This window comes from Morone saxatilis, unplaced genomic scaffold (genome assembly GCF_004916995.1).
Source record: "Morone saxatilis isolate NCDOM2014 unplaced genomic scaffold, NCSU_SB_2.0 Contig21, whole genome shotgun sequence".
Lineage (NCBI taxonomy): Eukaryota > Metazoa > Chordata > Actinopteri > Moronidae > Morone > Morone saxatilis.
Genome location: NW_023339774.1, coordinates 18,259,465 through 18,273,627, shown reverse-complemented (window position 1 = coordinate 18,273,627; position 14,163 = coordinate 18,259,465). Strand labels below are relative to the sequence as shown.

Here is a 14,163-nt window from a genome sequence, read left to right as displayed (position 1 = left end):
AGGAGGGTTAAACCTCTCAATATGAACACAGTAATGGATTGTGGATATGGCAGCAGGCTGACTGAGTCACTCCATGTGGAGGGAGAAGGCCAGTAGAGTAATTTTAGACAGCTTCCTGGAGGTTAGCTTTATCAGCAGCAGCCCAGGATCCTGGTTGGTGTCATCACCATTTACCGTTCAAAAGTCCAGTGTGTGTTGTAATGGAATTGCTGGGGCAGGGCAGGTCATAGCACGCCTTCCCATAACCTACCCTCCAGCTCTCCCTGACCTCAGGAATGGGCGGCAACTCACGTGTTCCTTCCGGACCCCACAAATATAGCTTTTGTTTATGCTCATATTTTGAAAGGGCAGCAGTTACTCAAAGTAAAAACATTTGTATGAATTGGTGCTAACATGACGTCTGAAAAGGTGAAAGAACAATACGGTGCAACAGTGTAGTGTGCAAGCATATTGTAGAGGAAATGATTGAAGGTCGGCAGAAAAAAAGGGAAGCGTGTATTTTTTCTAGCACACAGATCTAGCAGGAAGTGCACGTTTTTGAAAGCGGAAGTGCTGAAACAGCTCTTGAGAAGAGTGATAAAAAAATGTGCAGCGTTAAATCACATGCATTGTCTATGACTATACACAGATAAAAAAAGATTGACGTTTGACCTTGCTATAGCATTTCAAAGCACAAGGGTGAAGTTTTTCGGTGCATGAGAGGTTAGAAATTGTATTAGAGTAGAAAGCCCTTTAGACAATCAAAGACTTTATTTGAATTGATCCAATCAGGCCTTAAACTGTACTCCTTTTCATATTTCATGATAATACATTTAGCTAATTTGTACACCTTTTCATGTCTCATGGCAGTAACCTGTTTATGTTTTTCATGTATATAGGTGTTTGATTTACAGTAGATTTTTACAATATATTTCTTCTTTTTGGAATAAATCTACCATATATTATAAATAAAGAAACAGAAAGTGCATGGTTAATCCAGTAAAATGACAACAGGTCTTTTAGGGACACCAGACCTACTGCCTCACTGACACACTGACAGTTTGGGCTAATGCCATTGAACAGCTGCTGGTTGAGAGTCAGGGCAATTCCTCAGCTCTTACACAAACAGGCCTGCACCCATCTGGTCAAATCGAGCTAACTAGCAACATTTTGTCACCAGTACTGGGTTCATTTTAATCAGGTATCTGCAAGTATAGAAAAGTCATGTAAAACCTTTGAATACAGGTTTAAAATGTTTTTAATTGCCTCTTGTTGAAGTCTTGAATTTTTTACCTTGCTTGCCATAAGAAGTAATGTTACAAAACATTTTTGTATCCGACTGGGGGCTGTCAGGATTTTAAGTCACTTATTATAGGATTGTATTCGTAGGAGACAGTTCAGTCCTTTTTTGTGGCGTTCCAGTCATAACCATCAGACCTGAGCTTCCTAATTGCCTCATAATGGGAAAAAAATATTATTATATATTTTTATTATTAAAAATTAGTTTTTTTCAATTTGTTAATTGGTTAATCAGCCTTTTATGCCACTCCAGGTCCTAATAATTAAATGAATTTATCAGTAGTAGTTATTATTATATCCTGACGTGGAGTACAGAAAGATATAATATAATATATATATATATATATATATATATATAATAATTCTAGACACAGTACATTATACTTTTATATGTTTGCCAATATGATCGTGAAACAGTTAATTTCACTATGTGGTATTAAAAAAGTCTTAAACTTAACTTGGTGAATCCTGCAGAAACCTTGTTTAAAGATTTTAACAGAGCAAAAGCAAAGATATAAAGCCTATTTGACTCAAGAAAACCCTATTTTATTCCTCCCCAGTCTCCTGCAAGGAGAATATAGTATCACATTAGGGGTCAGAGTAGTTGTGCCAGTGGAGGTAGGGTGTTGTGTCTCTCTGCACAGTGGAGGGAATGTCTACCCCTGCAGGAGAGCCTTTGTGTGGTGCATAATCCATCCACAGTAACTGTGTATGTGCGCGTGTATGTGTTTTGTGCGGGTTGAAAAAAAGAAAGCGTATGTGTTTTGGGAGTCAAATTAAGAACCGTATACAGTATAAGAGCTTTAAGACGTCAGTGCTGTTTTCTGAGTTCTCATTGACAAAGCTGTATTCTCTCTGACAACCACCACAGCAGCAATCCCCGCGCTCGCTCATTTGTCACAAAGAGCTTATGAAGAGGACTCTGGGCCGACCCACATATGCTTTCGAAGCAAGGCAATATGTTGTAAGTGTGTGTCTGATGGGAGTGAGTACCAGCGTGTGTGTGTTTCTGTGAGCGTGAGCAGGTACGTGGTGCGAATGAATATCAAATGTGTGTGCGGATGTGTGTGATTAGTAAAAGCCATGTGAGGCACATACATTAGCCTCATTAATAATAATTTGTCGTGCGGCACATCGGCCTCCACAAGGAGATTGTTTGACACCATTAATGAGGCAAAATGTCCTCACAAAGGAGGCTAGTGTCTGTGCCTGGCTGAGTGTTGATCACATGGCTCTGACGCGTGTAGAATCGGAACAAATGATCGGAGAAGATGATGACTTCACCCCTCATCACATGTATCAGCTTGAGGTTTCCTGTTGCTCGTCGTCCTGCAGCTTATAAAGGGCTTCCCCACTGAGCTTCTTCTAGGGGTCAATTCACAAAGTGTCACAAGCACCTGAGGCTGTGGGGGATTATGGGTGTGAGGATGCTATTCATCCCACCCAGCAATCACCCCCCCCTCACTAATTAAATCTCACTCTCAGTTGGATGTAAAATTAGGCGAGGTGTTGGTCACACTTTGGGTCTGGGTTTTAGCTGACAGTACCCAGAATTCACCCCTCCAGGGCTTTCTTTGTGCTGGTGTGCCATACTGCAGCAATGTTATCTGTCTGTATGGGCCATAATATACCTGTGTATCTATGTCTGTCTGAGTGGTTGGAAAGAGTTCAGGTAGATCCCAGGCATGTATTTATCAAACTTTTCAGAATCACTCTTAAGAAGAGCTCCCAAGAGCCAGCTTCAACTGCACTCAAAGTAAAGAATACAGTACATTTATCATGCAACTTACTCCTACATAAAGCAAAGTGTAGCGCTCAAATGATCGCATGATTTATCACTTATATGCTCAGAGACAAGAATTTACCCCATTTTTCATTCTTAAAGGAAAAAAATACTTTATTTTACTTAATAAAAAGTACTTTATTCAGTGATATGCTATTTTTTAGAATGTGTGTGATTGTAAGTTCAATTTAATAACAACAATCCAAGATATAAATAGATGAAATAAATGGAAATTAGCAAAATTGGAAGCGAGAAGAAAACTAAACTGGAACAGGAAAGAAAGCTGCTGGTAGATGAGGTGCATGAGAGAAATCATACAATAAGCAAAACTGTGAATAAAACCAAACACAGTGTAAGGATGTAAGGATGCATGGAAAGTGACTGCAAACTAAATCAAGGCCAGCTTTATTCTTGTTTGTACATGCAAAATAGGAGTTGAATCATCCTATCAAATGCAAATAATAGGTAAAAACCATAAAATCATACTCTATTGTATCATACACTATATTCATTATGACCAGTGGTTTGTACAGTCACTCCAGAACATGTCTTGGAAGGTGTAGCACACCTCTTCTTGTATTGCAGTCATCCAAGATCTTCTCTTAACCAACTTAAGAGACCTGTGGATCTGTCTTAGATTTAAGCACATTTTGAAGTTGTAAGAAATATGATAAATAGCTTTTAGTTGAGTAGGAGAAAAAGTGATTTTTACTTCTTCTTTTACTGAAGTTGAAGTTTCAAAGTTTCACTTTAACAGGCCCAGATTTTAGCCACGACTTAAATAAAAAGGTCTACATTTCTCTTATATCCTGGCTCAGTTGAACATAGTCCATATCTGTAGCACTAGAAACGGGAAAAAGGTCAAAACCAGATCTTAACCTACAGTTCATGAAGCATTTTTATCACTTATACATCTAAATACCCTTACCCTTAGCTCTTACCCTTAACACCAGCGTATAAGTGTAAATGAGATCTTTTGTTTGTGCTCCTCACACGTAGGAAACGTAAGAATAATGTATTGGTGGTGATTCGAGAGGTAGGATCACAAGTGGTCATAGCAAAGACCGTAACAGGCCATTCCAGGTGGGTGACTTGATTAGTGGACTAAAGTGAGTAGAGCTCCTCAGCGCACCAGCCTGTGAGCCTCTAACAGGATTACAAGTCATCTGCTCCAGCTCTGACGGCCAATGGTCGTTAACCTGCTCTCTACTCTGTTCTTTGTATTCAGAACATAACAACATCCTCTCAGTGACCACTCACCAAATGGTCTAAATAAGCTGTTAAAACACTTTTATGACTATTTATTTTGCTCTTTTTACTCTAATTGCATTTTAGGTCATGATTACTTTTATGTGTTTTGTACCATCATCCAGCCGCTTTAATTTGAGATGTACGCACTGGCTACGTGTAGATTTTTCTTCATCACAAATGAGTTTTGATAGTTTGGTTTTGAAAGTGTCTCTCCAGCTTGTCTGTGTACAGCATCTGCCTCCACGTCAAACGCAGGATCTGTTAATGTCATACATGCTTTTGGCGCCCTCTGCTGTCAATTGCGTGTCATTGTAATGGCAGCAGAGAGGGATCAAGAAGTAAAGGGTACATCTGTCCTTGTTGCAGTCACTCTCCCTCTACTTCTTTCTTCATATTTGTTTTCATCTGTCTTTCCTTCATTTTTTTTTCTCATTCTTTACTTCATGCTTGTGCAGTAAGTTGGCTTTTGTTGCCAACTTATTTCCTATTTTTCATTAATCCATCATATTAGAAATGCTAAACTTCACCACATGAGAAAAGAGTGGGGGGTGGGGGTGGGGGGTTTATTGCTGCAACTGTTGCTGAAAGAGCATATTTATGACACCACTAGCATATAAATCCAAATCCTTCAGCCGTTAAATGGTGTACCCTCTTTTCCTTAAATGGTGAAGTTTGGTAAAGTAAAGAGTTATCATAAAATACATGTAAACAATTTTTGTTTAAAGGAAAAAGACACAAATGGCCATAATTTTCTCTTGATGTTGACTTTTGTCTGTGTTCTCTTTCTCTCTCCTGCTCTTCGCCATTTCTCTCTCCTCTCCCCCCCCCCATGAAGCTTTCTCTCAAGCTGGTAAGCATGACCGTATAACCGCACGACCATAGCGGCATGACCATAGCACGCATGTCACGTCTTCGCAGTAACACACTGTTAATAACATTCTGTACGCCGTTATGTTTTTGTTGTGCTCTCTTTTTTTAATTTTTCGATTTTAAGTTTTTAATTCCAATTTTTGCTGTGACACAACGATGGACCTCAGACTCATGTCGTTGTCTCATTTGTATGTCATTTTGTTGTCTGTGTGTTCATGTCGTGGTTGTTTTCTCGTCATGTCTCTCCCAAACTGTGTCTGTGGTCTCTATGGTGCAGATCACACTCAATTCCCACGTCCGGAATCTCATTGAGGTGATCAGATTTACTCTATGTTATGTATGTCATCTCTTAGTCTGTCTGGTAGTCCTTCGTGTCTCGACAAATTGTATGTCCTTGTAACAAATACTAATTTGATCGGATATAGTAGTTGCTCACTCAATTCCTTACACTGCATGCCTATTTCATTATTAAGAGTGCTGTTCTGTAAAGCATATTGTAAGAGAACTGTATGATGGCAGACCATAGAATATCAAATATTAATTTCAAGATGCTTTTCAAGGATTAGTTTCAACGTTTTAAACTTATTCATTCAATTTTTCTAGTTGAGACTTAAATGAGAAGGTTGATTACCCTCTCATATGTGTGCTGAATATGAAGCTACAGCCAGCAAACGCTTAGCTTAGCTTATCATAAAAACTGAAAACGGGGAAAAAGCTAGTCTGGCTCACCCCAAAAGGTATGAAAATGTAATATATGTTGTAAATACTTTATGCTGACAGTCCCACAATGCAAAGTGTTGCAATCTATAGATGCAAAACTTACTGTAAAATGATGATTAATACGTTTTCGACATCTCAATTTGCTGCTTTCAGCTGAGTGTCCAGGAAGCGAGGAGTTAGTCACTGCTCCCAGTGTTACAGAGCCAGGCTAGTTGTTCCCTAGTGCTGCCAGTCTTTATGCTAAGCTAAGCTGGCCGCTAGCCGGCTTCATATTAGCATACAGACATAAGAGTGTCTCTCTATAAGAAAGCGAATAAGTGTATTTCCCAAAATGTTGTCATCAAAATCAGGTCTTTTCATGATTTTTGTCTTTTTTTTTTATAGAAGATTCAATACAGAACAATCAATTAGCAAATTCTTAAACTCATTCTTCTCTCATCATAAATGTATCATACTACCAACATCAACATACCTAATGTCTGCCTATAGTTTTAGTTTACATTTTATTTAGATAGTGTTTTCATTTGCCTTGGGGTACATAAACACTAATACACTTCTGTACTGTAACTTAAATCAGAAATCAATCAGAAAGAAGCATGTCTTTGCATGATGATTGACAAATCTTTGTTATGTTGCATGCCCGGTAAGTGTTGCGTGCTGATACAGGGAGAAAGGGTAAGGTTGCCATGGTAACCTAGTTTACTGTGTTTGACCTGGCTTTATGTGCAGTGAATCCTGACCTCAAGTCTCTAGCTCCTGCAGTCATATCCTGTGGTGCCGCTGTTACCATCTCAATGAGATCCAATCGGGCCTTCACCTATTCAGTCCATGCACATTTTTCTTAATTGATCAGACTAAAGTAACAGTGCAGTAAAACAATGTCTTTGTCAACGTCTTTTTTTTTTTTCATTAAAAATAAAGACCCTATGGAGCCCCAAAGAGTTCAATATTAAAATAATAAATAAGACTGAATTAAATACTTTAGAATTTTTGGTTTATGATGAAATACCTGCAAAACTAACGATATCAGCTTCAGCTGTACTTTGTGTTTAGTGATAGTGAGCAAATGTTAGCATGCTAATACACTAAACCAAGATGATGAACATGATGTTGATAGCATTTGACTCCACTATGCTTTAGCACAGCCTCACATAGCTGCTATTATGGCTGTAGACTTTTAGTTTGTTACTTTATAAGGTCTCTGTTAATGACGGTGCAGTTGTCACCAATCCCCACCCCCTCACATTTCAGCCAATCGCATACCTCAATCCCCGAGAAGGACTCTGGGTCTTTGTTCTGCACAAAGTTCTGTGTTTTTCTCTGCAGGACATTTTTAGAATCAAATCACTATTCAGGTTCAGCCGTTATAGACTGGCTCTTATATGCAGAGTATTAATCCACTCCACAAACCAAACCAGCTAGATAGCATGTGCAACATTGTAAGTAAAATGAGAGGTTGATTACTGAGAATTACTTTGACATTGTTTTGTTCTAGTCCTAACAGAAGCTACGTGAGTAATTTTGGAAGCATTTGTGGACTCTGCTGGGAAGCTTGGGGCATGTGATTGGCTGAAAGGGTTGAAAGTGACTTTATGAAATAAAAATGACACAAAATAAAAGTCTAATTGTGAAAATAATGGCTTTATCAAAAAAGCAACTACAGTAAGGAGTTGAGTTTTTATTTATATATTGTACTTTATTTATTTATATCATTATTTATTTCCTAATTATGTATTTGGGGTGACACGCTGGTGCTGTGCTTAGCGCCGTTTCCTCACAGCGTGGGTTTTCCTCCCACAGTCCAAAGACATGCAGGCGAGTAGGCAAGAATGGGTTGTTTGTCTATGCGTCAGCCCTGTGACTGACTGGTGACCTGTCCAATGTGTACCCGGCTCCAGCCTCAGCTACCCTCAAGGATATGCAGGTATAGCTGATGGATGGATGGATGGATGGATAGATAATTATGTATTTAATTTTGAACTCGTTCGGGCTCCATGCAGACCAGCTAGCAAGCTTCAGGATACAGAAACATCACATCCAGAGAAAGTTTGAAAGACTGCCGAGAAGTATGACTCATCAGTCTGGTGTTATGGACTAGAAACCTTCTCATCAGGAAATATGACCCCTTGGTCGGCCAAAAAACCTCTTACTAAAACAACCTCAATTTTAAGAACACGCAGTGCTGTCAGAGGACAGTCAGACAGCTTTAAACCCATTATCCAGCTCACACTGAAACACTATATGAGCAATAATAGGATGTAGAAAATACTTTATTACATTTCCGATGCATTCACAGAGAGCACTAGATTACATGCGGTGACTGAATAGGTGAAAGGCCTCAAGTCTTTACACAGACAAACATCCCAACTCTCTGTGAGTGTGTGTTAGAGTGGCTGCAGTATCTCCTTCAGGTGAATTATGTGGTTAGAACATAACGAGAGCTCCATTTGTGGAGCTGTTATCCATTTATCCCTGAGTCTTGGTTCACAGGGTTTACAGCAAAGGGAGATACTGCACTTATCTAGAAAAGAAAGATCCCTGTTAAAACAGCAACACAACGAACAATGAATTATTAAAGTTGCTTTTCTTCATCTTATGTGTTCCCTTTTTTCACTCACAGGGCTCTGGACCAGAGGACTTCAGCCACCTGCCACCAGAACAGAGGAGGAAGAAGCTGCAGGGCAAGAAAGATGAACTGAATAAGGACATTCAAAAAGAAATGGACCAGAGGTATCTTTTTAAAGTTTGAAATTTGGCATTACAGAGCTTTCTTCTCCTGTATACCACAAGTCATATTTATATTTACCCTGTTAATGTGCAACAAAGACTCAAAGACTTGTACTGACTTTAGTAATTTGCTCTCCAGGGATGCTCTAACTAAGATGAAAGACGTGTATGTGAAGAACCCTCAGATGGGAGACCCGGCCAGCGTAGACCCACGGCTATTAGAAATAGGCCAGAACATCGAAAAGCTCCAGTCTGAAGTTCAGAAATTCGAGGTTAGTTTTTGGTGCCAGTCTGAGCTATCATCTCTGTGTGAGTGTTAGTGTTGGCGAAGCAATTTTGTTTGGTTTATACAAGACAGTAAATAATGAGGAGTTCAAACACACGTCTCCAGCTGGGGTTGTTCCAAAGAAGTCTAACGTTCGTCCATATTAGGAGAAGATGTGATGCAGCTGGAGGGGCTGACTGCATATTCCAGCTCTGTGCAGGCAGAGAGGAGTCCCAGAACAATGGCCTAGTTTAACCCTGTAAATAAATGGCAGACACACTGGAGCGTAAGGCAGAGGTGTTCCTCCTTTGAAAGGTCACGGATAAAAAGAATTTCTTGACAAATATTTCAAGTTGTCGCGTAGGAAAAAAAGACGAGCTGCAGCCAACACGTACATAACGACTGTGTGTGTTTCAGGGCTGGTTAACAGAGGTGGAGGAGAGGATGCCATCCAAGAGTGATACACACCGGAGAAGTGGACTCTATGAGACCCAGAACAACACAACAGTGGGCAACAACTGTGCGCAGGACAGAGAGAGGTATGGTATACATAGACAAACAAACAAAACAACGTCTTTCAGTCACACGAAAGATTTGTTACTCCTCATTTCTTCGGAGGAAAACTATGTATGTTTTCACAGTATATTTACTGTGTGTGTGTTGGCCCTTGAGCAGCCCGGATGGCAGCTACACGGAGGAACAGAATTCAGAGACTCAGGTCAAAGCCAACATCAACCCCATCCCCACCTCCAACCCAACCTCCACCACGCCAGAGTTTGACGATGAGTTTGATGATGAGGAGACCCTACCCACCATCGGCACCTGCAAAGCCTTGTACCCATTTGAAGGTAACTACAACCACAATCATCAAGAACAAATGAAGACAGGGTATTTTAAATATTTCAAAGTACATGTGACCTTTAGGTAAGATCCTGTTATTTCTAGACATAGGGACCTTTTCTTTTTGATTCTTCTGAGGTAGAGTTTCTGAGAAAAATGTGTGGAGGAGTGTGGATAGAAATATAGTCATTTCTCTGGGACACTATTTTAAAATGCAGATTCAGCAAATTCTCAAAGGCTGTTAACTACAGCCCTGGGTGTAAATCAGAGGTGGAGCCCTGACTGTAAGTGTTGAACTGGATCAGTCCTCTGAGTTAAAACGGGACATTCCTTCCTCTCTATGAGAAGATACGGACATCATAATTATAAATTAAAATACCAAACAGGAACCAATCTAGAGGCTGAAAAGAAAAAAACAACACTTTTCTGTATCTTGGGATCCCGTTGGGGGGATCCAGTGTATTACCATGTAGAACTATGCAGTCCTAACATTACTAATTAAAAATTTTAACTATCCAGAATGCTTATACCCAATTTTGTCTTTCGAAAATTGAGACAGCCATTCTCTGTTGGCGTTGTACCAATACATAATATATGTTTTTCGTTGCTGGACAGATTAAATGAAGTGTCATTAAATAGTGAGACTGATTGTGAATGTGTGATAGTTTAGCCCAAGACTGGTGTTAAAAAAGTTGCGACTTCTTTCCATAAAACTGGACTGCAGGCCAGTTCTGCTGATGTTATGCTTCATTGATATCCAAACAATACTGGTATTTTTTCATATTTCTTTTACTTCCTTTATACTTATTATGATTATAATTGCATTTTCCTACTGCACATCAGCTGGTTCCTCTTTCTTTCCAGGAAACATGATATACAAATTAAGCTTTTATCTTGATGAAGTTAGCACAAGGTGGTTGTTGTATTCATGCGCTTAACTTTTTTCTCTTATTCCTCTTTCCCACAGGTCACAACGAGGGCACAATCGCCGTGGCAGAGGGCGAGCTGTTGTACGTCATAGAAGAAGACAAAGGAGACGGCTGGACACGAGTGCGCAGGAACGAGGACGAGGAGGGATACGTCCCCACGTCCTACGTTGAGGTCTTTTTGGAAACAAATGCCAAAGGTGCTATGACATACATTTAACTCACAAAAGTGTGTTTTTGTTAATGTGAGTCAGTAAGTTTCCGTTCACTGCTATATGAGTGGGGCAAGTTACGGAGATAAAAGATTGTTTCTGGTAGCTCAGATCAGAGAATAACCCTCCTCACACACACATACACACCCACACACACTTCCTGTCTCTCTCCGAGGGAAGGACCAGTCAGATTTGACCCGTGTGCCTAGTGACATTTGGGACAGTTGTGGCAGATTGCGTGAGTGTGTGTCACTACACTGTTCTTGAGCTCTGCACAAAACATTTGTTTAGGAAATGACACTGAATGCAAGCTGAGCCAGGCGGATGTTGTGTGTGTGTGTGGAAAGAAGCTTGTAGTTTTTCACCTACCATTCACTGCAGTGCCACCTAGTGGTCATACAAAATAAAATATGACTATATAACTGGATGGGACGAATCACCCACTGACAATGATCACATGTACATTTCAAACACACTCGTACTTGATTTTTTTTTAATATATATTTTTTGTTAAGATTTAAGACTGTATTCCACTCAATTGAACATGCTTTTAATCAAGAGTCTGATCCACAACTTTGGTCAAATATTTGAGTCAGTATTGTAATAAACCACTAAACTCAGCTTAGTGAATGTACGCACCATCTGAAGTGACAATGAACATCAAGTGAAAATTGAATCATCACGCAAGTTACTGTGTTTTGGTCAATTGTTGTTGTTCCCCAAAGGAAAGCATGCTCCATGTGCAATCATGCAAATGTAATTTAAATCTGCTGTAAAATATGAATACAAATTAAAAGATATTTTTGTAGCCAGAAAAAAAAATGAAAATAAAAATCACCCCTCTAATGTTGCATGCTGTAGATTAATCATAGTGCTGTTACAACATGAAAACGTTGTGAAAGTAATTATTCTCCTCCGGTTAGGGGTAATTTTGTAAAATTATTGATTAAATTAGTAACTATAGCCCCCTTTAAAATGTGTTTTCCTTTCTTTTTTTGATCCACATTTTGATAATGATAGTGTTGGGCTGTTCTGGTCCTTTTTTCCAGGCCAGTGGTAAAGGAATAAAGGACTGAGAATTAGCTGTACTAAGCTATATGGTGAGACTGGGCTGAGATATGGAGCTGGACGTGACTTTAAAGCTTTGTGATTTCTTGCATGGGTCTCTGAGCAGCACCTCTGTGAACGGTGCATTTTAACTGTAAAGGCATGGTGTGCATCGCCTCTGTGTCATGTTTTCACTCCGCTGCTACAATTAGACATTCTGTTCTACTTTCCAAGATTGGCACTGACTCAGAAATCATCTCTTTCGTAATTCATTACACAAGCTTTGGTTTAACTTCCCGTCACACTTTTTAATCAGCTTTGATGGACTGTTACTGGCACAGCATGGGGTTCTTGTGTGCAGGATTTCATTTTACATCGGCACTATAAATACACATTTCATGCCTCCTGTAATTGTTATTGAAGAGCATTTGAAATGTGGTGCATGAGGCAGCATTTGTGGGATTTTTGTCCCTGTCATGGCAGGAATTCAGCATGATGTGACAGAGTATAGTGGCTGCATTATGACACGCATTCAAGCCAGATGAAAACTGTAGTGGAACAAGCTAAAAGGCTCTTAGTTAAACAGACACATCTTTGGGTTAATGGAGGCATTTCACACATACAGTATGTGCAGATGACATTCATGCTGACACCACAAGTAGGTTCATATATGCAATCAGTTCTCTCTTCCTCCTCTCCATATCTGAATATTTGGGTTGCAGTCTTTGACTCAATTTTCCTTTAAAGCTATCTAACTTTTCTTTTTGTCATTTTTTTGTTTTTGTTTGTTCGTATTTCCTTTTTTGAATTGCAGATTCCTAAAAGTGCGAGGCTGGCTGAGGAATGGCAGGGCAAGCAGCCTCGGAGAAAACCACCACGTTCCTCACACGCTCACAGAGTCAGAGAGAGAAAGTGAAAGACGACCTGAATCTAAAAGAGAGAGACGGCCGATTAGAACGCATCTCAATTTTCCAAACCATTATTAAAAATATAAAAAACTTATCGGCAGTGTTGCGCTTCCTCTGCAGAGCTCTGCGATGTGAAGCGACGATAAGAGAAATCCATCTAAATTTTAGCGCTCATAACCTTTTTCCATTCTTAACACCCATACAGCAATCACAACCACAGTATACAATTTGCTTTTTGTTGTTTTTAGCTTTGCTTCTTAATGTAACTAACTCCGCTTGCAACGCGCGCGGTCATGAACGGCTGTTGGCTTCCTCGCTCTGAACGCCACCCCCCCCACCCCCTTCTCTTTTTCCTTACCTTTGACCCCATTGCACACACACGCACACACGTGGCAGAGGGTGTGGTCAGAGACAGGACGGAGAACCGCAGGAGCCTACGAACTAAAGGCCAGCTGTCAAACACCTTCATACGGGCAGTGTGTATGTGTTGTGAGTCATGAACTCCTCAGTCACCGTGGCTAAAAAGAGACTCATCCTCAGCTCATCCGCCTACATCTGGGGCTTTAAAAACCTCATGTTCACCCCTCCCACTAAAATCAGCTCCATATCTGCAGGTTTCCACCCACCTGACAAAGGAAGAAGCGAAGGTGCTAAACATCTATCTGTATGTCATGTGCTTCTGGTTCGTGTTTGTTTGTCTTATTTTAAAAGGTCTTGTGTGTTGTAATGACCCATTTTCTCCACATCCACTACCCCCCCTCCCCTCCCCTCCCCACAACCCCACATATCCAGGACCAACTGGAGGGAAAAGAGATGGATGGTGGGTCATTTGTCATCACTGATCCTACAAATTCTTGTGTTGTCACTGGTGTCTGTTCCTCTCTCTGACCACACACCCCCTCCTTCACCTCCACGGCCCCTTCCCTCCTCAGGCAGCTCAAGCTCTCCCTCGGCTGCTTTGAGCGCCCCCCCCTTTTTCTTTTTGCAACAGCTCGAGGTTGGGGGCCTCTCAGAGTTGCGGTGTGCTGCATGCTTGCCCTGTCTTCCTCCTCGCCCCCCTCTGCTGGCAACCCGGAGGATGTGGTGGGGGAGTTTGGTCAGCTTACGCCCCCCCCCCCCCCTCGCCTCTTTGCTCCAGCCTTTCTGTTCACTTAACCTCATTGCTGGTTGTACTGTTTTGAATTAACCTGAATGTACTGTTTGGGTTCAGGTGCTGTGGTATCTTTTTTTTAAATATCTTTTTCTTATGTTGATCAGAAAGCTGTTTCCTTATTTTTTAACAGTGAGTGAGTGATTCCTCCTCCAGTGTTCCCGTTTTAATCTCAAACTTGTCAGA

The 14,163-nt window shown here is 40.5% G+C and overlaps 1 protein-coding gene across 4 annotated transcripts in view; it reads left to right on the top strand.

The window, feature by feature from the left end:
- Positions 1-13,953, top strand: part of LOC118332564 (formin-binding protein 1) — a gene marked incomplete in the record, with an annotated part of 53,593 nt that extends 39,640 nt beyond the window's left edge. Inside the window, 9 exon segments of one of the 4 annotated variants that reach the window (XM_035667917.1) lie at positions 5,148-5,162; positions 5,460-5,495; positions 8,523-8,632; positions 8,769-8,901; positions 9,312-9,433; positions 9,558-9,742; positions 10,702-10,860; positions 11,922-11,972; positions 12,734-13,953. In XM_035667917.1, coding sequence (XP_035523810.1) covers positions 5,148-5,162; positions 5,460-5,495; positions 8,523-8,632; positions 8,769-8,901; positions 9,312-9,433; positions 9,558-9,742; positions 10,702-10,860; positions 11,922-11,932 — 771 coding nt within the window. 4 annotated transcript variants of the gene reach the window in all.
- Positions 13,954-14,163: the final 210 nt, after the last annotated feature.